This window comes from Ursus americanus, chromosome 10, assembly GCF_024610735.1.
Source record: "Ursus americanus isolate L20-20 chromosome 10, mUrsAme1.1.p, whole genome shotgun sequence".
NCBI lineage: Eukaryota > Metazoa > Chordata > Mammalia > Carnivora > Ursidae > Ursus > Ursus americanus.
In genome coordinates this window covers 72,645,902-72,669,630 of record NC_142136.1, presented here as the reverse complement: position 1 = coordinate 72,669,630, position 23,729 = coordinate 72,645,902, and the positions used below count along the sequence as shown (strand labels likewise).

Here is a 23,729-nt window from a genome sequence, read left to right as displayed (position 1 = left end):
CTTAAACTTGAAGCCTTCTGAATTAGATTTGTGAATTACAGTCTGCGTATGTTTTGTTTGGGGCTTTTCATTTTTTAGTTTATTTTTTACATTAAAATACAGTTCACATTTTCTGAGATTCAAGTATAATTTCCGATTCTTTTGACAACTGGACTTAACAGTGTTTACAATAATGAAATGTGCACACAGAAGAAAACATTAGATGGGATACCTTTCTATTCTATCAATTCTCGTATGCGATTAAGCTATCTGATGGCCAAATGACTAAATTGGGCTTCAAGGAGGAGCAGCTGTCACTGTGTGTGATGTATGATATTTAGCCGTGGCCAACTCAGGGGCTGTGTCATTTGTCCTATCTTCAAACTGAGGTCAGAGTGTCACACAGGCCCCTCCCCAGGGAGCAAGGTGGACTGGAGTAAGTTGCATACTCTGGCTGTCAGCTCTGTGGAAATGCCACATGGGACATGTCACTCTGCCTCATGGTAAGTGACATACGGGCTAGCAGGCCATACTTGGTCAGCACTATAGGGCCGGCCTCTGGATTGGGCAAACGTAGCGGACTCCGCTGAGGCCTGCCGACTCTTATTTAAGAGAGTGTGTTCCGTTCTCGCCGAGTCTGTAGAAGGAAAAGAGCAGCCCTTCCGTGCGTTAGCTCTGAGTTCCACTACACGCCAGCACGGACGATCAAGGGGGGCCGTGGAAGTGCTCATTGAAAAGGCGGGATCGGAGAACAGAATAAACCAACCATTTCTGCCTGGTTGTCCAGGTTAGCACTTCGTTGCTGATCAGAATGGGCTTGGTCATAATTTTGGGGTGTGGCTGATGTGTCCATCCTGCCTATCTGTGGAATATTCAGGACTTCCTGACCATGTTACGTTCTGCCATCTCCTGGCACACATATGATCATCTTGGGGGGGGGGGTCAGTAGAGCATATAAAACCTGTGCTTTGGAGAAAGGATATGCTGTTGCTTTAACATTCGTGGAGTCATATCCTAAAACGTGAACCTGAGTTTTGGCAGAGCATGGCTGGGAACTCTGTTGACATTTTCTTTTCCTTGACAAGGCTTCAAGTCTTGCTGTAGGGAGCTGGCAGTAAAAATCAGTGATAACTTGTCAAGAAGCAGTGAATAATGAAAAAAAAGAGTATGAGTAACTAATGTCTGAAAATGCATATAGATGTATATATTACAGGCTTTACGTTTGAATATTTTTAAAAGAAAGGTATAGTCTGTAATCTCCGTTTGTTATAATAATGACCCTTAATCTCATTTTTTGAAGAGAATTTCTTATCCTATTTCTGTTCCTAGGGGTTTATGTCTTAGACTATACGTTGAATAGAATGTTTGCAAAACTCTGCAAGAGGATAAGGTAGTCTTTGGTCTTGAACATGGGAAGGAAATGCACACATTTCAGCTGGCATTTGGCTTACTGCCAAGGGTCAATGCCCCAAGGTAATTCAAGGAGCGATTCAGCCTCAGCATTTGAAAGGTAGACTTCATCTCCAGGGATCCATAAAAAATGGGAACAGGGAAACTGTGGTGAAGCAGAGCCCGAAATAATCACCTGGCAAAGAAATGAATTTATCAGGTCAAGGTAAAGGTTGGCATCCCCCATCATATTCGTTAAATACTTTCTTCATGCCAATGCTTGTATTAGCAAATTTAGTAATGATGGAGATAGTAAAAGGACACCCATCCCCCCTGAGAGGGAAAGCATACATCAGTTGGCTTTGTTGCTGGTTCTCCATTGGCTGAAGACAGTTGTTGTCTCAGTACAGCCTTGGAGGAGAGTATTTAGCCTCATCCTGGCCACTTTCCCATCCTCAGGGGCAATGAGGATGGTGAGAATGGTTTCCCGTGGGTCGTAGAGGTGAGAGTCCAAGGTCCCCCAAAATGTATTAATAAGTATTCCCGAAAGGAATAGACCTGAAATACTCTACCTTGATGTGTTGTACTCTTCATTTATGTTTTTCTCAGCAACCCGTGTTGTCCCGTAGTACACATTTCCCTTGACATTACAAGAGCTTCATTGAATGCCAAGCCTCCACTAGCACTCTGTGGAAAGCTCTGTCTTAGCTTGTTGGGTCTGAGTGTGGCCAACCGGCATGCAGTCTTCAACGGGAAGAAAAGGCTACTGAGCCAACATAGTGTTCAGAAGCTGTGAAACAAAAAGGGGCAGAAAAGAGGGGCGAGCTCACCCTGTTACCCCACCCTGGGCATAATCCATAGCTGTTAACTCTGACAAACACCTCTGCTCCCCTGAGTGAGGGGAGACAAAAGAGTGATTCTTTTACACCGGGCTGGCTCATTTTCAATGACAATCTCTTGCCCTAGTTGCCTTAGAGACATCCACTCTGCTCTTTCTCTCAGGCTCCAGACCAAGAAAAACATGCTCCCAAGATTAGCCCATCCGCATTTCTTTTGACCTGGCTAAAGAAAGAAAGGAGACCTGTTCCTTTTACAAGTCAGGAACGAAGTGTCAGGTGGCTTTGATTTATGACAGAAATAGGAAGAAGAAAGTTGAGGTAATAGCGCTATCCAAATAACCCTGCCCAGGAAACTGAGGGGTCAAGAGAGCTTATCAAGAGCCTTTTATAGGCAGGCTCTTCCGTATGGCAGAGAAGGGGCCAGATGGAGGGGGACAGCCTGAAGGTGAGGATGTGAACCCACTTCCTTCCGATGACGTTGGATTCATTCCCCGCCGCCCCCCCCCCCCCCGCCGAAGACCGCCACGCAACTACAGATGGATCAGTAAACACCAGTTAAAAAGTGGAAAAAGAAAATCTGCCCTGTCCTAGGGCTTCTCTCCTTCCCACAAGATCCCTGCACAAGTAGATACTTTGCAGGTTTGTCATTAATAAAATGAGTGTGTGTGCTGACACGTGCATTCCTCCACCATCCTTCTCCCATGTTGCCGGTGATTGCTGAGTTCAGAAGTGTGCCCGGCTGCTTCCCTAGGAAGCCTCCCTCCGAAGGGCCCTGCTACCAGCTGCAGCCCAGCCAGCTGCAGGGGTGGGGCCCGCGGGGGCTCCGCCAGGAGTGGCCAGGTCTGTAGCCTGCCTGCGTCATCCTTCCCGCAGGTCACTGAATTGCTGTCTGAAGGCAACATCTTTTGGTGTCTTTCTCATGCCAGCAAAGCCGTGTGCCCTCCTGTCTGCTGTCACATCTGTGCTCAGATTGCTTAAATATTGTTTGCGACAGGGAGGTTTTAATCTGGTTATGCAGAGGGAAGCGGGGCTGTGGGGGCACGTTTAATTGGCTCCCAGCAGAGTAGTGAGTGCGTCTATGGAGTGTGGGTTTTTTTGTTCCCTCCCTCTAGAAGTGTTACCATTTTCACGTCCTATTAATGTCCTCTGGTTGTTAAATTACAGCCGCACGTTACAGCGGAGCTGGGTTCCCTCCTGGAGTGAATACAAATGAAGGGCATTTACTTGTATTTTTAGAGGTTTTGGAAAATGTAGTGATTTGTGGCTTTGATCAATCCTGTTGACTGGTATATGTCTGCACAAACCTGTTTCAAATAAATCTTTTGTTAAAGTAAATGATTGGACCGTGTTTTATTTTGGAATTTTCTCTTGCACTAATAAGCAGTTGCTGCCGTAGGGACTTGGGACGTAATACAGGGGTTCTGTCAGCAGGTGCAGGCCATGTATATGCTCTGCCCCAAGAGCCGATGGCCAAGGAAACGCTGTTCAATGGAGGAGCGCAGAAAAATGTGCACTGTAGATTAACATGAGCTCTGCCAGTCCCGGGACCCCTCATGAGAGCAGAGTCCAAGAGGCCACAATGAATTTGGGTTGACCACACAATGGAAAGAATCAAGCATCTAAGGGCGTCTCCCATCAGTTACTGGACTCCCCTTGGTTTATCTCCGTTTCCCTGCAAACTGAGATGTGAACAGTTCAAATTCTATTGTCAAGCATGAAATGACAACACCGTCCCTGAAGGGGTGCCGAACATGCCACCCAGAGTATGCCTCTCTGACATATTGATTATTTTGAATTGAAGGCCATTGAGAAACAGCAGATGCAGGGACGGCTCTTTGACCTCCCCCTTCTACCTAAAAGCAGGTCATAACATTGCCACTGAGAAAGGTACACTCCCTGCACCGGGAAGAGAATGTTCTTATCACTGGAGAGAGGGGGTGGACGCTGGATGGATCTGTACAAACGAACCTACTGAAATAACCCTGACCTTCCATTCGTTTCCCCTGTATCTTTCCCAAGGACGGTCCGACAGTTTACTGCCCCAGCCAGAGCCCCTTTGTCCGGTCCCATTCCCAATTTCTCTCTCTTTGTGTGAAAAGGTGTATAAGCTTCTAGATCTAATGGCTTCTCGGGGTCTTCATCTTCCTTCTGAAGATTCCCATGTACATGTAAAAATATTAAATAAACATGTACGTTTTTCTCCTGTTAGTCTGTCTTATGTCAATTAAATTCTTAGGCCAGCCACAGAACCTAAGAGTTTAGTAGAAGGAAGGATGTTTCTTCTCCCTTCCGTTATTTTAAAGAGAGTAAGGGGACACCTGCCTGTTCCCGGAAGGTACCCTAAGTCACATTTAGGTAAGCATCCACTGTGTCAAGTTTCCCTGGGATAGACAAGTCACACGGCAGGGGCCACATTGCACCTGGGGTAAAAGGGGAGCTGGAGGACCCAGACGTTGGCCTGGGAAGCACGGAGGCAGGGCCCTTCCTCACTGGAAAGCAGCCTCAGGCTTGGTGTATCACCTGCTTGCCTGGCTTTGTGTGGGCAGTTCTTGCTTCAGCTGTGTGCAGTGAGGACAGACTCCAGGGGTGGAGGACAGAAAGGAAAGAAAGCTTTCGAGAGGTCGTTCCCTGCAGAGGCACCCGTCTGGAACCCCAAAATGTCTTCACAGCCCACTTCAGATTTACTATAGATTCGCAGAGCTGACTCTGATTCCTCCCAGATAATCTTATCACAGCTGAATTTGGCCATTTTAAGGCAGTCATGACCTCGGTGGCCACACCTGCAGGCGCGGGCAAGGACAGGAGGCGGGGCCACATTTCAGGCAGAGTTCTGCAGCTTAGGGCAGAACGGAGAAGGACTTCCTTCTGCTCTGCATAGGCCCAGCCTTATTTTCCTTAAATCATGCAAAATCGAAAATGATTTAATACAATCAATAGGAAAGTGTTATATTCTAAACCTTTGCCATTTCTTGGTCGTGTCTACAAAATCTGCCTTTGCTGCGGCAGTGATTTTTTTGAGATGTCATCCTTCACTTGTGCTCACCAGAATAAACTTGAATCATTGAGAGGCCATTAGCAGCTGAAGACAGTTTGCAGACCCTACATTTCTGCCTACAGCAATACTCTTTAGAATAGTTTTCCCTGTGACAAAGACTCCGGCTTCTTTGAAAAATCATTCAGATTCCACTATTTATTTTCAACATGTTTGTGTAAGAGACATATATAATGTGAGGGATTGAAATGTATATCAAAGCAACAGGGCACACGACAGGAACCCACTCCAGCCTCTAATCTTCTGCCTACATTCCATTCCACATATGACTCTTTCAAGGGAACTTTCCAGCAATTGTTGAAAAGGCCAGCCGTTGCTGTAACTGGGACTATGGGTGAGGTCTGCACTTTATTTTTTCCCAGAAGAGGACAAAATAAAATCCCTTCACCCACCAAGGCTAGAAGCACCAAACACACACAGTCCAGCTCATAAACATTAAGTTTTCATTTTCTTGAAATAGGCCATACACATAAATACAATTTTATTTTATTATACACATAGTAAAATTACATTTCTTGAGGGTGGGCCCCAAAGCTCCACCTTCAGCGATTTGCCTCTTCCAGAAACTGTGCTGTCCTTGACTTTCGACTGCAGAGTGATGGAAGTTTAAAGAAAGCTGCACAAGGACCCTAAGAGCCACAGCCTTGGCCTGAGCCGTGAATTGGCAGGGTCTGTCCTGGCAGTCGCTATTAGAGTTGTCGACATTGAATGCTACCTGTACTCTCTCCCCTGCTCCAAAGAAAACGTGTTTTGATTTGAAATATTCTAATTACCAAGAAAGTTCCTGATTTTCTCCCGACTTTCAAAATGGCAATTGTGCCTATATTAAGTTTTATTTGATTTAGAGCTCTTCTGCTGACCTAACACATCTTGCCCGTGGCTGGGGGGACCCATGGTTGTCCCTGTTGCTTTCCAAATGGCTTTGAGTGGAGGGTGTGGATAGAACAGCCTTCAGCCATAAACAAAGCTGTTAATGTCATTTCCCCCCTTCCCCGTGTCCTTAAGAGAAGCTGCCTGCTTCTTGTAATTACTTACAAAGATGGTTGCAGGAAAAGACCTTGGATTCGTCTCACGATTACATTTAAAATTGGATGGGGGTGGGAAGAGCGGGGCTGGGGGAGACCCTTACTCAGCTGTAAAAGAAACCACCTCCAAGTGAATTTCTTGGATACTTTAGCTGGAAAATGTTCTAATGGATTCCCACTTTCTGTGGATGCAGTGACGAGCCCCGGCAGGCTTGCTGCTGACGGGAATCACTGGGGAGCGGGGAGCTGAGGGTGCCCCCAAACCACCTGCACTGGTGCGTGAGGGAGATTCAGTCACACGTGCAGGAGGCCCTTGAAATCGTGTGTGGATAAACGCATGTGTGCGCAATCATGCATGCACACACGCCAGCTCTGTGGGAGAGAAGAAGACACAAAGCTACGTGAACACAAAAGAAAAAAATCCTTCTTAACCTCGAGAACTTCGCAAGGCAGCAACCTGCAACAACGCTATGGAAAGGGTATAAGGCTTAAAGCAGTTCTTATATTAGAAGACAGGAGAAAACCCGCTCCTGGCCACTGTGTGCGCTGAAAGGAAAATGTGGCAGGGCTCTATCAGCCTGGCCACATAGCCAAACATTTGTCTGAGAACCTGGGGCCTTCACTGCTAAAATGCCAAGGTCCCTGCTCCCAAAGCAGGGCCTCCGTGGGCCGGCATCGTGCAAGAGCAATGGGTGGTGCAGTTCAGGTGTGGTCCTGCGCTGACTGACGTCAAGGGAGACCCGCTAACGATCTTGAGCTCTGCCCATCCCAGGGAGCTTCAGCGGGGAGGGCATCAGGCACCCTTTCTCACTGCCCTTTGGAATACGAGCTATCTTCCAACACGGAAGATGTGTTGAGATGTAGAGGTGAACCAAAGTCCCCGCCTCACAGAGTAAGCTTATATTCTAGTGGGAGAGACAGACAATAAACAAAAGAACATATAATCTGACACCATGTCCTGCAGCATAGATGGTGTCTTAGTTTGGGTCTGCTACAGCAAAAGTACCATAGACTGGGCAGCTTCTAAGCAACAAACATTTATTTTGCTTATAAGCAACAAACATTATCTGGAGGCTGGAAGACCAAGATCAGGGGCCTGCTGATTTGGTCCGGGGAAAGCCTATTCTTGACTGATAACCTAGGAATGACTGCAGCAAGCCTAACGTGTGGAGAGATATGCATGCGTTTCGGGAACCAAGCGCCCTGTGGATGATGTCCAAGTGGGGCCCCTCACTCTGCATTCCACTGTACGGCAAATTAAGGCCACAAACACGCACTGAATGCCAGTGCGCTCCAAAGTGAATTGTAGCCATGAGGTTCTAACATAGTTCTAGCTCACTTTCTACTAGTCGTGGAGATGAATGTGGGCTTAAATACTGCTTGTCAATCACAGAGCTTTCTTATAAGTACATTGTGAAGAAGAGAAGTCACTGAATCACATGAGTTCCTGATACTTCTCAATAAAAGATTGCTGAAAGAATATTGATCATTAGATATTCAACAAACGAGTCTTTCTGTTCTAAGACATTTTTCATTGGATATAAAATTTTTTTTAAGATTTTATTTATTCATTTGACAGAGATAGAGACAGCCAGCGAGAGAGGGAACACAAGCAGGGGGAGCGGGAGAGGAAGAAGCAGGTTCATAGCGGAGGAGCCTGACTTGGGGCTCGAGCCTGACGTGGGGCTGGATCCTAGAACGCCGGGATCACGCCCTGAGCCAAGGCAGACGCTTAACGACTGTGCCACCCAGGCGCCCCTGGATATAAAATTTCTTAAAATTAAAACTAATACAGAAATTCTGGACTGGTTAAAAAAAAAGTGATCACTATAGATCATTCTTAGCCTTCCAATTTGTTATCAGGAGAAATTGTTTTAAGGTGGCGCTAGTGATTTCAAACTTTGCTATCCTCACATAGTTCTGTTGGGCCAAATATTTGGAGTCAACCTGTGACAAAAATCTAGATAGAAGCAGCAAATATCATTCTTACAGAGGTCACCACGAGAAGGGTCCAAGAACAAAGCAAACAGGACTACATTTCTATTCTGTCTCGGCCATTGTTAACTGAATGGCTATTTGAAAATTTTTGTAAGGGAAGAAAAATCTGTGTGCTAGTCCACATCATGTCAAGTTCTTTGGATGCTACTTTTCAGGACATGTGGCATTGCCTTGGCCTAAGGACGTCTCTTATTAAATTCCTTTTGAATACTTAGAATCTTTGTGTCCAAATACATTTTCTACCCTGCAGAGGTAAAGCGCACGCGCATGCGCACTGGACGCAGGCATCGTGCTAGGCGCCGAGGCGTCGTTTAGAGCTGAAGTCTTGGTCTCTAGCCTTGAGAAACTCGGCGTCGAAGGGGACACGTACACGATTCAACACGGCACCAAGCACCACGACGCAAGGGGGCCAGCAAGTGCTGTAGAGAACAAAGAGGAATCCACACCCAGTGTGTGTGAAAGGAGCAGAGAACAGCACTGTCCCCTCCCCGGTTTCTACCGCTCTCGGTTCCCATAGCCCAGTCTCTATGAATTATTGGAGAACGTGAAAACAGGAACAACAAAGGATCAACAAAGAGTGTGGTAAGGTGAGGTTTTAAAGATAGTTTAAAATTTAGCCAAAAAGCCGTCACTTAATAGAACCGAGCCGCTGGAAAGCAGCCTACAGAACCAGTCCCATGTTGGGAGAAAGCTGAGGTAGCCACCGTCCTAGTATGTCACTTAATCCACACCACTGCCCGCGAGTGGATGTGATGCTGAGTCCCATTTTGACCAACTGAAGCTCCGAGAGGTGTCTTGACTTGTCACATAGGCTTGTGACGGGTGGAAGAGGAACTCGAATCCAACTCCCACCTCCTCCCAGGCCCATGTTTGATTTACCTCAAAGGGCTGTGCTGAAGCAGGTCTCCCAGAAGACGCCTGCGAAGTCCCCACCAATGCAGCTGCCCAACTCCAATGGAACACTTAGCTTTTATTTTTGCCTTGAAATGAGACATTTTAAGTACTCCGAATTCAGTCACCCACTGGATACACAACTGTCATGAGTAGATTAGCAGATCTGCGACATACAGTCAGAAAGAAGAGGAAAGTCCTAGGAGCCATTGGGATCACAAAACACAGTGTCAGCTTGAAGATGCCGGTTATTGACTTCCAACCCCACGCTTCCGCCCCTGCCCTGTGATGTTGTGGTGGGGCAGCCAAGCCCCTTACCCTTTGCCTGCTGGCCGTGCTAGGCTCTGCCAACAGGGGGCGCTAGACGGAGCCTGAAAGGCGGGAAGAGTAGAAGGGCAAGGTCCTGTCTGCCCCCTGACCTGTCCATGTCCACAGACACAACCTCCACCCTGGCAGCAGTTGGCACCAGTTTCCCGCTTTGAAAACATTTGGCATTCCCAGAACCAACCACACTGTGTCCTCCTGGGGTCCCGGTCAGCAGGTGCCCCCTCTCTAAGCATGACAGGGCCTTTCCTTCAAGCATCTGGATTCTAACACTCCCAACTTCTTCCCTTTGTTCCTTTGAACCTAGGGGTAGTAACTGCCTCAGTTAATCACTAGCTCTGCATTGCCTCAGTTTCCCCCTTTGCTGTTTCAGTTCCCTAACACCTGTTTAACCCATGCTTTTTACAAATTCTCTGTTACAAATAATTGGTGTGACAATGGCCATATCTACTAAGGCAAACATCCACATATCCTCGGCTAGAGCAATTCCTCTCCTGGAATTCCACCCAAGAGAGCTGAGGGCTGTGTTCACCAAAATATATGTTTAGAGATGTTCCTAACACCCCAGCCTGAGAGTAACCCAAACATCCATCAACAGTAGAGTGGATAAATACAGTATATTTATGGTATTTTTCTATGATGGAATACTGCACGGCAATGAAAAGGATCTGCAGCTGCTCTCAACAGCAATCACAACACGGAGTGAGGGAAGCTGGACACGGAAGACTACATGTTGTGTGATTCCATTTGTGTGAAGTTCAAAACCAGGCAAAGCTAATCTCCGGCGAGAGAGATCAGCGGAACCCTTCTCTTTGAAGAGGACTGTCAACAAGATTCTTTGTGTCTTGACCTTGATGATGGTTTATTGAGCTGTACATTTACAATTCGTGTGCTTTCCTGTGCACAGAAAATGATTCAGTGTGTGTTCCTGACTGAACACCAGTTGGTTCAGAGAGATACCAACTGGCAGACTAGGAAGGCTCCGTAGGTATAGCCAAACGCAGTGGAGACAGAGGAGAGAAATCCTGAGTGCAGAGGAATCAGACAGGCCACCTAGGGCATCACAAAGAGTGGTATTGATTCACCGTCAGAGAAAGCCAATTCTGTGCAAGTCTCTTAGGCAACCTAAAAACACTAGAAATATAGACTAACCCAGGTAAAACCAGTTATTGAAACAAAAAAAAGAAAAACCTCCTAATGTTCTATCTATCTATATCTGACATATTTTGTCAATATAAATTACATATTTCTTTGTATCGGGCAGGTTAAAAAAATCTGAAAAGAAATTAAATTATAGGGGCGCCTGGGTAGCGCAGTCGTTAAGCTCTGCCTTCGGCTCAGGGCGTGATCCTGGCATTCTGGGATCGAGTCCCACATCGGGCTCCTCGGCTGGGAACCTGCTTCTTCCTCTCCCTCTCCCCTGCTGTGTTCCCTCTCTCCCTGGCTGTCTCTCTGTCACATAAATAAATAAAATCTTAAAAAAAAAAAGAAATTAAATTATATGTGTATTATAAAAACCTACCAGACGCTGCTAGCTTGGGCGGTACGTTATGTCTTTTTTCTCCACACCAACCCGAAGAGGTAGGTGTTGCTGATGCCCTTTCCCAGAGGCACGCTGACGTTCAGAGACATGAAAGTTCACGTTGAAGGCCACACCATCGCTGGCAGAGATGGGTTCTAACTTAGGTCCACCCAACTCCAGAGGAAGTTCGATACAACCAGTTACAGCTGAGACGAGGACAGCTGAGGGCTGCAAACCAGCTCCGGTTTTAAAAAAATCAGTCAAGAATTGATAGGAGAGTCTTGGATGAGATAGCCTCATATAATAAGTTATTTCTGTTTCAAATGTTCCTGTGATCATTCTGCACACATATGTATACACACGTGGTAATTTTATATACATGTTGCAGATGGTAATCAGTCTTCTGCAGCTATTATGTCTACTGAGTAAATAATGTCTTGTGCAACCTATGATTTTTCTAAATGGAAAGCCCTACACTTCAAGATGGTTGAAACTGAGATGCAAGTTTTCTGTTTAAAATCCATCTTAAGGCCGCCACCATACACTTTTTACCCCTTTTATCATCTCTCATTTAAAAGCTTTTTTTTTAAAGCATTAACTTTAAATTTCTTGTTCCGTTTTTTTTTTTTTTAAGATTTTATTTATTTATTTGACACAGAGAGAGACAGCCAGCGAGAGAGGCAACACAAGCAGGGAGAGTGGGAGAGGAAGAAGCAGGCTCCCAGCGGAGGAGCCTGACGTGGGGCTCGATCCCAGAACGCTGGGATCACGCCCTGAGCCGAAGGCAGACGCTTAACGACTAAGCCACCGAAGAGCCCCTTAAATTTCTTGTTCTCGATTTGAGTCTAGTTCCTTCAATTTGAGGTACAAATGTTGAAGGCATTCTGAAGATTTAACTGTAAAAAGCACAATGACCCTCACTGCCAACTCCCTCTGTAAAACTGTAATGTTATCTCAAAGTTATGCGGTCATGGTACTGTGCGCTTATAGTTAACAGTCAAAAATACTGAACTTCTTCGACAGGAGTCACTGTTTCTCTCGGGTTTTATTCTCCCGTTTCTCACTGATAGAGGATTCTATCCGGAACAACAGAGGGCAAAGAAAAGCAAATGCAAATCATGAACTAAAAAATGTTGACCTAGAGTATCTTTCATTTTTAGGAAAAAAGTTAATAATTTCTAACTCTTTGTCATCTCTCCCCGACTCAACCCCTTCAAGGCACTTGAAGCCCAGGAACATTCATGTTTTCAATTTAAGAAAAAAACTCCAGAAGGCAAAGAAATTTTCTATATAAGTTTTTTGGAATGAATAAGCTGAATGAAAATAGCTGATCTCCGGCTCTTAAAAAAACAGAGAGAAAGGGCGAGGGGTAGCCGGGTGGAATTGTCCTCAAGGCTCTAGCATCTAAAAAGGAAAAGAAAAGGAGGATTAAGGTTGAGTGATGAGGAAAGGTGTTCTCATTTGTATGCATGATTTATTCCTCCTTGCAATGTTTAGGCTGCTCCTTTTAAAAATGAAAGGGGTTCTAAAAGTTGAACACAAGGGGTTTGCCTTCCCCCGTGGCCAGGTCCAGACCCACTGCCCGGCTCCCGGCCTTGAGCTCCCTCCACTCAAGATTATACAGCCTGCTCGGACGCTTTGATTTATCTCCTCAAGAGGCGAGGGAAAGAAGCAGAATGGGGAGGAGATCACAGATTATAAAATCCTAGAAAGTTCCCTTAACTGTAACCACTGATCCATTATTTACTTAGCAGGAACTCAGCAAGTCCAGGAAGGCGGGCAGTTTCCTGGGCCACTCCCTGTCCATCCTAATGACTGACAGGTTAGTCGGATTTCTCTGCCCATCATAATAACCCCTCTCCCCAAATTCCGCCAAGCTCCGCCAAGAGCATAGATCAAGCAGAGGTTTGCAGTGGACAGTGTAGGGAAATACACATGACACGTTTTAATGGGGCAGTTCTGGCAGTGGGAGCCCAGGCCAAATTAGTGAGAAGTCTGGACGCCCAAGTCCCTTAAACAGAAACAAACGTATTCCTTTTAAGCATTTGAAAAGCTGAAGCAATGGAAAGCCAGCATGCTGCTCATTCATTTAAATGGCTTTTAAATGAATCACTGAGGGTCTGCGTGGTAGGGAGACAGAATATGAATTTGCAGGAAACAGAGCCTCTGACTAAGACGGGGAGTAGTGTGAGTGTTTGAGTGTTGTTACCAGGCCCTGGGGGGGGGGGGCAGTGCTGAGGGCAAGCCCTTCCCTGCCCCAACCGTGAGCACCACTGAAACTTTTCTCCCCTGTGTCCAGTCCATTGGTGGACTTCTGCCCTATCTTTCCTCACCAACTTAGTTCTGATGGTCATGGTTTCTTCAAGAAATACTTCTGAAGGCACCTGAAATCTGAATTTGTATCCAAACAAGGAGAAAAGATCAGCCATAGAATTCATGAAATAAAACTGTGCAATCTTGAGAAAAACAAGCTCAAAGTACATTTAAGACAGGAAGTATTAGTCATGCATCTAGGAACGTAATCAGAAGTGGAGCACTAGCCTGAAACCGGGGGTATCGCAGAGTAGATGGGCCAGACCCACATGCATTTGTCTTAATGGTCTTCTTGCCACTTTGGACGTTGGTATTACTGTGAAATTGTAACTTTTCCAGACACAGCAGGAATGATAGGAGATGCTTAGTTTCCCAGGGGCCCTTAAATGGACAGAAAGAGCTGGTTAATTTCTTCTTCTTTACAATCAGAGGGTCTGATTTTCTTTTTTTTTTTTTTTTTTAAAGATTTTATTTATTTATCTGACAGACAGCCAGACAGAGAGGGAACACAAGCAGGGGGAGTGGGAGAGGAAGAAGCAGGCTCCCAGCAGAGGAGCCTGATGTGGGGCTCGATCCCAGAACGCTGGGATCACGCCCTGAGCCAAAGGCAGCCGCTTAACAACTGCGCTACCCAGGCGCCCCAGAGGGTCTGATTTTCTGCCCCCCACAGAGGGATACAGAAATCCCCAGAACCATCATGAACAAAAGGTTTAGATACAGAAGAAAATGTACAGCAGCAAACTATTTTCCCATCTGCAACTGCTCCTTTTTTTCCAGCAGACATTAAAATATTCCTACTGGGTACAAAACACCATACAGATTCTGATTTCACAATAGTAAGGAAGGTATCCTTAAACCAGCTGTCTGAACTTTTACTTTGGCAGTTAAACTTCTCGAGTTTTCACCAAAATTGAAAAGGTCTGAGGGTGCTTCAGTGATGTTATTCATACTTTTGGAAAGACCAGGTAGCACTAAGTGAAGAGCTCATTTATTAAAGTGCCCTTATGCTTTAATCGTGATATTTAATACCACAGAGAAAAGAAGGAAAAGTTAGTCTTAGAGAAGCAAGTACTCCCAGCCCTCCATGTTTAAGAAAAGGCTGTGAAAAATGTCACAGAGGGACTCCTGCATCAGGTAAGGATGGACTAGATGAGGGATGGGTGAGCTAAGACCAACGGCCAAATCTGGTCCGCTACCTGGTTTTTATGGCCCAAGAGTTCAGAATGATTTTTACATTTTGAAATTGTTGAGACAAACAAAAAAATCAAGTATTTTGTGACATGTGAAAATAGTATGAAATTCAAACATTAGTGTCCATCAGTAAGGTGTTACTGGAACCCGGCTACACTCATGTGTTTATGTATCCCCTCCGGCAGCTTTGCGTGACAATGGCAGAATTGCGTAGCTGGCGGAGACCATCTGGCCTGCAAAACCTAAAATATTTACTCTCTGGCTCCTTCCCACAAAAAAAAAAAAAGTTTGCTAATCTCTAGGCTGAGTAATCTCTGAGGTCCTTTTCACCTCCACATTTCTAGGAATTTTACTTCCTTAGATAATCAGGCTCCTCCCCCAAAGAGAAGGCATGGAACATGCATTAGCCCCATAGTATAATGATCCCAAACGACTGTCTCCGTTGTGTTGTCAACACTTCCCATGGAATACGTAAAATAACACTCACTCCTAGAATATAAACTTCCCAGGTATTGATTACTTTTAAAGGTAAGCTCTTGATTCTAGAAAGCAATATTTATCATTTTTAGCAATTTTATGATGCTAACAGGCTAAATAGATCATCTGAAAAGTTACCAAGTAAAACAAAACAAAAAACCCAACTCCCTTGGAATTCATACCATAAAATATTTATTAATAAGTAAAATGATTTCCCCTGCCTTTGTTATTTAAAAAAAATTTGATTGAGCATCTTCCTTGATATCTCTTGCCAACAATGGTTTTACATCATTCAGTCATGAGAGGGCGCGAGATGATGGACAGATATAGAGAGGAGACTACGGCAGCTAGCTGATGAACGGGTGGACGGATAAATATAGATATAAACGTGTGAAAGACCGTACCTTACAATGTTTTAATTGCAAACCTCAGTTTTGCCAGCAGTTGGAAATTTGCTTGCACATACTTAGACTTATTTCTTTTAAGTAAACGATACACGGACTCACTCGAATTTCATAATTCAGAACATTAGTAATGAATGCAGTGCTTGTTGAGGACTAAGAGAGGAAAACAAAAACTAACTTTGTGGGGAAAGAAAGGCAATATCTCTTTGAAAAGCTTTTCTCTTGACTCAACAGTCCCCACTGCCTGAAAAATAAGCCATTTTGATAACAAGAGTATAAGAAACCTTATGATTTGCAAAGGAAATTCTATTTGTGGTTTAAATTTCATCCCAAGTCTCAGATTATGGCTGAGAAGCTAGACGAAGTATCTTTGTAAAGCATTTCTTTGAATTTTTATAGGAAAACAAGAAAACGTTTGATCAGATCTAGGCAGTAATGCTGATCTTCATCTGTAACAGTAATTACCTGCACACGGTGCTGTATAGACATGGGGTCCGAAAGCCGAACAGAACGAATGCCAAGCCGTACCACACGGTAAAATTCAAAGTAACCCGGAGAAGTAGCAGGTGACAGTTTGTGATTTCAATATAAAAACATCTACTTGCTGCTTCTCAGATGTCACTGTAAAGTCAGCAAATCAGATGATACGATAGAGAATGAGATGAATGGAGTATTACTACACCCCTGCTACTTCCAAGCTTAAAATAATCCCAGAGTTCTGAAATGTCATTAGTTAAGTAACTATACAATTTCTTTCAGTCTCTTTTTAATGTAGAAAATCACTTTGTAATAAGATCTCTACACAAGGTAAAAAAGCACAAAATAGACCAAAAAAGAAAAAAAGCACAAAAATAGACAAAATATATATATCTTTTTACAATGAAATTAAGATGTGCCTAGGAAACACTGAGATGGAGGACTAATCTAGGGAGTTCCAACTGGATTTCCTTTCATCAAAGTTCTGTTCTTTACGTCTTCCCCTGAACCTTGGATGCTTATACAAATCGTCCCCAGGTCAAAGGGAGAAAATAGGTATTCTGATCTTGTACAGTAAAAAACAAAAAAAGAAACACTAATAAGGATATAATAAAAACCTTAGTCTACCCAGTTACAAAATTCTTCTGACAGCCATGCCTCAAGGGCACTTAAGGCCTCAAGCATTTGTCACACAACCAGGGGCAACAACACAGTCATCTCCAAATGATGCTTTTTTTCCATCATAAATCGATCATGCACTAGGATGAAACGTATCCAGAAAGGCTAATTCGGGAAGAGACGCTTTCATACACTTGGGGGCCAAATGAAGCGATCCAAAAGAACGGGGCTGTCTGCACCAGCAAGGCAGGCAGACTTCCTCGTAGAGAATCCTTTCCAAGTCTACAGCCTCCCTGGGCTCCTGGGTCTCGTAAAGGGACCTGGCCGGCGCCCCGAGTTACACAGTCACAGCTGGGTACATCTTCTGTTCACTGTTAGTGTGAGGGAAGGGTGCCTGGATCTGCCGGTAGCCCGTCTGCAGGCTATCCAGGAAAGGGGGCACGGGAGTCATAGGCACAGAGTCGTGCTGCACCGTGTACCCCACATAGGGGGGGTGCAGGTACTGCCCTTGATGGGGCACAATCTGGGTGGCCTGCTGACAGTTCAGCACGGAGAAATTTGTGGGCATGTTGACATACACGTTGTTCATGGTCCCCTCGGGCAAGCAGCAGTTGGTCTGGGACCTTGTGGGGGGCGCCCGGGCCCCTGAGTTGGCGCTGGAGCTGGAGCTGGCCGCTGTGCTGGACTGGCGGGAGGATGACCCTCGCGAAGTGCTGGCGCTGGGGATCATGGGGATGGTCTCCATCAAGCGGTTCCCTCCCGGGGCGCGGCTCTGCTGGGGCTCCTGCTTAGGCCGGAGGCATCTGCAGCAACAAGCAGCCACAAGCGACCCCAAGATGATGAAGGCGACAAAGACGGACCCAACGATGAGGAATGGCACGTAGATGGGGACTAAAGGATAAAAACACATCATCAGGATTTACTCTCAGAATGCAGTGAGAACCGGTGCTCGGCAGCGGAGATCCACAAATGAGCGACGTGCACACCCGGAACTGAACGACCAGTGTGGGGCCTCCCGTTGCTGGGCAGGCTTGCAAGCTTATTAGCAGTCCACAGGATGCACCGTCCTTTATCAGGCCCTTAGGAAAGGTGCTAGGGCCCTATAGGCAGGGAAGATCAGCACCCCCAAAAGCAAAATGGTTAACCTTCACAGCTAGGCTCACCAACTGCAACACTGGCTGAGACAAATGTCCAATTTAGCAAAAATATGAATTTAATGTTTTGAGACTTCTAAGAGTCCTACAATAACTCAGTGGCTTAAACTTAAGTCTGCCCTAACAGATGGGTGCAGGATCTGCATCGAAATGAGTTACATTATTTAAGTCTTTTTTCCCCCAAAAATGATATTCTTTGCAAACCTCTTTTGCCACTTTTGAACTGTTTTTTTCTCAGGCAAATAAATAAAAAATTGAGGGGCACCTGGGTGGCTCAGTCAGTTAAACGTCTGCCTTCGACTCAGGTCATGATCTCAGGGTCCTGGGAGTGAGCCTGAGGTCAAGCTCCCTGCTCAGCAAGGAGTCTGCTTCTCCCTCTCCCTCTGCCCCTCCCGCCACCAGCTTGTGCTCTCTCTCTCTTAAATAGATAAAATCTTTGAAAAAAGAAATAAAAAATTTAGGTCTAGCCATGCCCATTTCCAAATCTATAATGTAAGATACAAAGGTCAAAAAAGGGTTAAAAAAAAAAAAAAGACATAAAAAGCACCTCTGTACTCACTTGCCCAGCTGAGGGCTGGTCCTTGGGCCCACGCGCACTGGAGTGGAAAGGTGGAGTGACTTATGTACGGGGAAGCTATTTGAGGCCACAGGTCAGCATGAAGCAATGTACCAAGAAGAACAAATGTTGACAGCAACCAGACATTTGTTCCAGGAAGAAGAGCAGCCCCCAGTGCTCAAGAAGGCCCCCAGGTGGGCCCAGGGTGGCTGGAGCTCAGCAGTGACACCTGGACTTAACAACACTGGGTTCTGTGTGCAGAACTATCGGGAAAGCCTGCAGACCATAAAGCAGTGGGCATCATCTTTAACACGTGAGGTGTATTCTGAAAAATAATGTGAAAGATGAAAAGAACAACTTTCCTCTAGTTGGTAGTGAGTCCCATTTTTACACTGTGTTACTTGAAACAAGCTTCTGGAAGCCATAGGGCTAACACTCTAGGGCTTTCAGAAGCTAGACACACTGACTGATGGGGGCAGAGAATGGGGAGAGAGGAGGCTGCAGAAGGACTCAGAGCCGCTTCTGTGAACTTCCACCCCATGTTACCAAGAACCGGTTTTTTGATGCGCCCCTTCCCGTTGCCTCGACTATTTGATTGGAAAATACGTAAGGACAGGAACTAGGGCTCCCCAGTCCTAGCCAAGCCCAGGGCCAGGGCAGTGGTACAGGGCAGCACTTGGGGAACAAGCCCAGTTCTCCCACACTTCTGAGGTCAAATTCGTGAAAAACCCTTGGACGGCTGCTAGAGCAGCGGGCTTTCTAATTATGCTCCTTTCTACGGCTCTGATATTCCTGACCGTAGGGTTTTTAGAATATAGTGCCACGTGGAGTCCTGGAAGAATCATGCCCTGGTGAAGTAAAACATACTTTACAGGCATTTCACCGAAGGCTGACATTTGAAGATTTCCTAAGCCTTCAATGCTGAAGAATAAATACTACATTTACATGGTGCCCGTTCAGTGGGTGGGAGCACTGGCTCCAGGGCCTGCAGTGAGCACAGCGCGTCTTCGGATGATGGGACTGTTCTAATAACAGGCTAGCCATAACGTCCTGGAGCAGTGGACGCAGGTGATAAAGATTTCATTAAATTAAGATACCAGCCTAAATGTTATTAGGATGTAAACAAACAAAAGTAAAAAAAAAAAAAAAGAATACTTCAAACATGACAGCAGAAACTAGCTGAAAGCAGGATAAGTCCACAGAATGAGTTTCGGGGAGAAAGAACTGCTCTCCTTCCAGGATTTTTAATTGGGAAGGTATATAACCACACAGAGGTAAGGAATGCTGCGCTCCCATACTCTCTGCACTGCCTGATAGGCATGTGGTCCTTGACTGCAGAAAAGAAGTGAGAGGAACAGAATTTTTAGGAAAAAAGATTTAAAAGTAAAGTGAAGAAGGCACCCACGCACATCACACGGCCTCATGAGGAGTCGGCTGCCTCCTGATTTGTCCAAAGTCAACCCAACTTTGTAGAGATCACTAATGAGCCCAACTTAGCAGATACAACAAGGTAGCAGTTCCGTCTTTGGCTCATTTCTTCAGGCTTTAGTCCGCCACCACACACCCCTGCAACCATGAGCTCCAGCTTTAAGATGGCACTTTTTCTGCAATGATTACCCTCAGTTCTCCACTCCTCAGATTTAAGGCAGCGGAACAATAGGAGTAGCTTGCTCATAAAATGCCTGCCTGCAAAGGGAACAGCACTGAAGAGAGCTGCCTGCTACCAGGCCCCTGAGACAGTTCTGTAAACACACAGCGCCAAAGCTCAGGGAGCTTAAACCCTGGCTCAGGGTGCTGGTAAAAAGTCTCCTCCTTAACATAACCAGCTGCAAAAGGAGGAGACACCCATTCTGTGACATGTTTGCCATTTGACCTCTACCCCTAGCCTGGTGCTAACTCCTCCCTCCCACACACACACAGTCGTGTAGACCCTCAAGGGAGGCAGTCTGTGAGGTTTCTGAAGAATGGAGGAAGTAGAACCTATCAAATTCGTTCCTGGATTTGTTTATGTTTCCAGCTCTGGCAACTTAAAAAAAATATAATTTTAAAAAATCAAAGCCACAAAGAGCAAGCTTGGGCACTGCTCTAATGTTACACCTACTAAGTCTGACGTGGTCAGGAGAACTGTCCAGAAACCAGAGAGGCCATGCAGCCAAGTGCTCCAGAGGATGAGAATGCCGCGGGGTCTGGTACAGCGCATCACCCACAAGAAGGCCCTGAGGAGCTGCCTGCCTTCTGCGGAGCCTTGATGGACGGAAGCTCCCCCCACCAACGCTGTCGCTGGGGTCGCGCCCTCACCACTTCCTGGGGTACCATCAAGACACTCACCCTTACTAGAAGTTAGGCCCGCGGAGAGAGGAGGTATGGGAGGGGAAACAGAGGTCCCTGGCCAGGAGGAATGCGGCGGTGTCTGCACCCCACACTGCCTGACGTATGTGATTTTCTCCGGAAAATCCAAGCCAACCCACTCTTTGGGTGGCAGATGGGGAAACTGAGGCTCAGGGCAGTGAAGTGGTGCTCCACTTGGCACAAGTTAACAGCTGGGCCAGGATGCAGACACCACCTCCTGGTCCAAGACCTTTTCTGAAATTCCAGTGCTCCCGATTCCTTTCCCGTCCCCAGGCTGCCCGGGCGAAGCTAACCTCCCTCCCCTCTCGGGCCCGGACCCGCCTGTCCTACCTGCCGAGCCGTCTGGGCCGTCTTTGTCCGCCCGGCCAGGCTCGCCAGCGCCCTGCTGGCGGTCGTTGTCGCAGCCGCCCTGGTCCAGGCGCGCCTCGGCGCTGGAGCAGCAGTAGCGCAGCGCGCAGCTGCCGCAGCAGATGGTGGCGTCGCCGCCGTCGAAGCGCTCAGGGCACTGGAAGCCGATGCGCCAGACGCCCTGCGCGTCCAGCCAGCCGTGGCAGTACTCGCCGCTGGCCCGCGCCCCCGCCGCCAGCAGCGCGGCCAGCAGCAGCTGCAGGAGCGACGCGGCGTTCCGAGGGGAGGCGGCGGGCGAGCGGCGTCCGCCCCACATGGCACCACCCTGGGCGCGGGCGGCGCGGCTCCAGCGGGCGCAGAGCGCTCTCTGGGAAGTCGCGGTCCCGGCGAGCCGGCTCCCAGTGGTGCGGAGGCCGGGTCCTGGACGCCCGAGCGTCCCTTCCGCGGCGCTCTCCGAGGGGGCCTCTGCCCTCTGCCGCGACGTCCAGGAGCTGACGACGCCGGGCTGCCGGGGCAGGGGTCCTAAGCCATCCCTCCCTCGGCCGGGCGGCCCGGTCCCTGGTGGGGCTGCCTGGAGAGCGGACACTCGCTGACGTAACCCTCTGGGCGTAGAGTCAGAGGGGTCCCGGAGCTGCCGTCCCGCAGCCCCTGGAGGCTTCACCCGCGAGAGGAGCCTCCCCGCGCATCCCCGAGGGGATGCTCACTCCCGCTGCGGACCTGAAGCCAGGTCGCTGCCGCGGAGTTTAAGCCTCGGGGTCCCGCGCACGAGTCGGGGAGCGTCTCCCCTCCTTTATTCCCCTCTCGGGAGGCGAGAAGGGGCCAAAAAGGCGGGCAGCGCGCGCAGGGCTCCGGGCAGCAAGTGCATCGGCCGGCCGTGCTCAGCCTCCACAGCTCCGAACTCGGTCCGCATGGCTCGGGCAGCGCTGCGCCCCGCGGGGCTGACCGCCGATCCTCCCAGCGCACGCCGGCGTTCGGGACACGAGCGACGGTCCGGCGCGCCCCCGCCGCAGCCCCGGGAGCCTGCCCGGCTGGCGGCGGCCGCGGCTGCTGCTGGGCGCGGGTCCAAGCGGGCGGCTGGCCCCCGGCTCCCCTGCTCCGCCTCTCCGGCTGCAGCTCGCTCCCACGGGCGCCGGGCAGCTTCCGTCCGGCTCTCCCTCTCGCCTTGGCCGCCGCTTCCCTCGGGAGGGGCGCACCGATGGGAGACTCCCACGAAGTTTCAGTCCTTGGGGCTGCGGAAGAAGCCGAGCGCGGCAGCCGCCTGCACACTCACAGCACCCGGCACTTAGCCAGCTCCGACTGGACTCGCCGTGGCAATGCGCGGCGCTCTTAAGGGCCGGCGGCTCTTAGGAAGCGCATGCGCGCTGCGCGGGCTTCCCTCCTCCCCGGGACTCCCGGAGGCGCCTGGAGCCCTTCACCTTCCGACGCCCGTGGGGCCGCGGGCAGCCGGCTGGGATAGGCGAGGGAGAAAACAGAAGTCAACGATCTGGGCCTTGCTAACACAAGAACAGCGATAATGGTAATGAAAGCAGACTAAGCTGGCTTATGGAAGATCCTCGGCATTCGATTTGATTCTTAAAACTTCCCCAAGGAAGGATTATAATTACTTCCCATTTTACAGACAGTGAAATTGCCACTCAGATTAACTGTCTCTCTCAGCTTCCACCAGCTCGTGTCCTGGCCACGACTGGTCACAGACCACAAACGTGGATGTCTGTGGAAGGGTTGGCACGCCTGGGGCTGCCTCTGGTGGGCTCCGGGCTTCCGCCAGGTGGAATGGAGAGACTACAGGAAAAACATTATAAATTTGGCCACTGTCTAGATGATCTGTGTCGAATTTTTTCTTTCCATATTTGGCCTTGGCGATTTACTGGGTTTAAGCAGAAAGGTGCCTCCGTTCAACATTTGGCCTTACGGGTGCAGACAGCTGCAGTGAGGAAGCAAACAAGGTTCAGACAGACCCGAAATGCGGCTTTGATGAAGGAGAAATTAATAGCTTCTCCCTTGCGGAAGCTAAAACAACAGGTGCTGATGCTATTAAAGCAGCAGTGATTATTTTTAAAAGAACTAGTGACCCTTCCGACACGGTCTGGAAGTCAGCAGACCTGATACCTCGGCCCAGCCCTACCAGTAAAGAAGTACTGCATTTTGTTGGCCTCAGTTTCTTCCTCTTTAAAGTGGAGCCTGGGATGTGACTAAGGTCCCTTCCAAGTCCTCGACCGTAGAGCACAAGACAATTGCATTCACAGCAAAGACACTGCTGTTCACACAACCACTGGGCACTTGTGTATGCCTGGTAAATGCATAGACTCAGACGTGGTTAATGTTCTTCCACTCGGCCCAACACAATCAATCAAATCAAAAGAAAAAAACCTACCCTCTCCTCCATCCTCAATGGACACCTCATTCTTTTCACTAAGCCTCTCTCCAAGGATTGCAATTAATTTCATTGCTTTTGGGGGGTTAGTTTCAGCTTCATAAAATTATGTATTTTAAACGCACCAGCCACCAACTTTTCTCAACCCAATATGTTAACAAAATTTCAATGTCAAATTTTTCATTCAACAACACGTGTTAAGGTCTTACAGTAAGTATATTGTACTCTGTTGGGTACCGTGGATTCATCGAGGATCCAGACATCACCGACATTCCCTTCAAACCGAGCTCAAGGTCTCTGGGGTAAGACAAATTGGACAGAGATACAAAGAGTTGAATAAACACAGATAATATAAGTCTGATAGAAGCTGTGATTGGTGGTGTACTGGGTCAATTTAAGCACATAACCTAGGGGTGAGGAGGCTCGGGAGGTCAGAAAAATCATCAGAG

The 23,729-nt window shown here is 47.7% G+C and overlaps 1 protein-coding gene across 1 annotated transcript; it reads right to left on the bottom strand.

Annotated features, from left to right (window-relative positions):
• Positions 1–14,796: 14,796 nt before the first annotated feature.
• SHISA2 (shisa family member 2) lies at positions 14,797–21,502 on the bottom strand. Its single transcript, XM_045797079.2, has 2 exons — positions 20,889–21,502; positions 14,797–17,390 (listed from the first exon to the last, which is right to left on the bottom strand). The coding sequence occupies exons 1-2, from the start codon at positions 21,220–21,222 to the stop codon at positions 16,837–16,839; spliced, it is 888 nt and encodes a 295-aa protein (XP_045653035.1). The 5' UTR covers positions 21,223–21,502; the 3' UTR covers positions 14,797–16,836.
• Positions 21,503–23,729: the final 2,227 nt, after the last annotated feature.

Bases quoted from the DNA above. Each gene is read 5' to 3' on its own strand.
- SHISA2 (XM_045797079.2), bottom strand. From the start codon at position 21,222: ATGTGGGGCGGACGCCGCTCGCCCGCCGCCTCCCCTCGGAACGCCGCG. The intron at 17,391-20,888 runs GTAGGACAGGCG...TTTATCCTTTAG, and splicing joins CGGCCCAGACGGCTCGGCAG to TCCCCATCTACGTGCCATTC.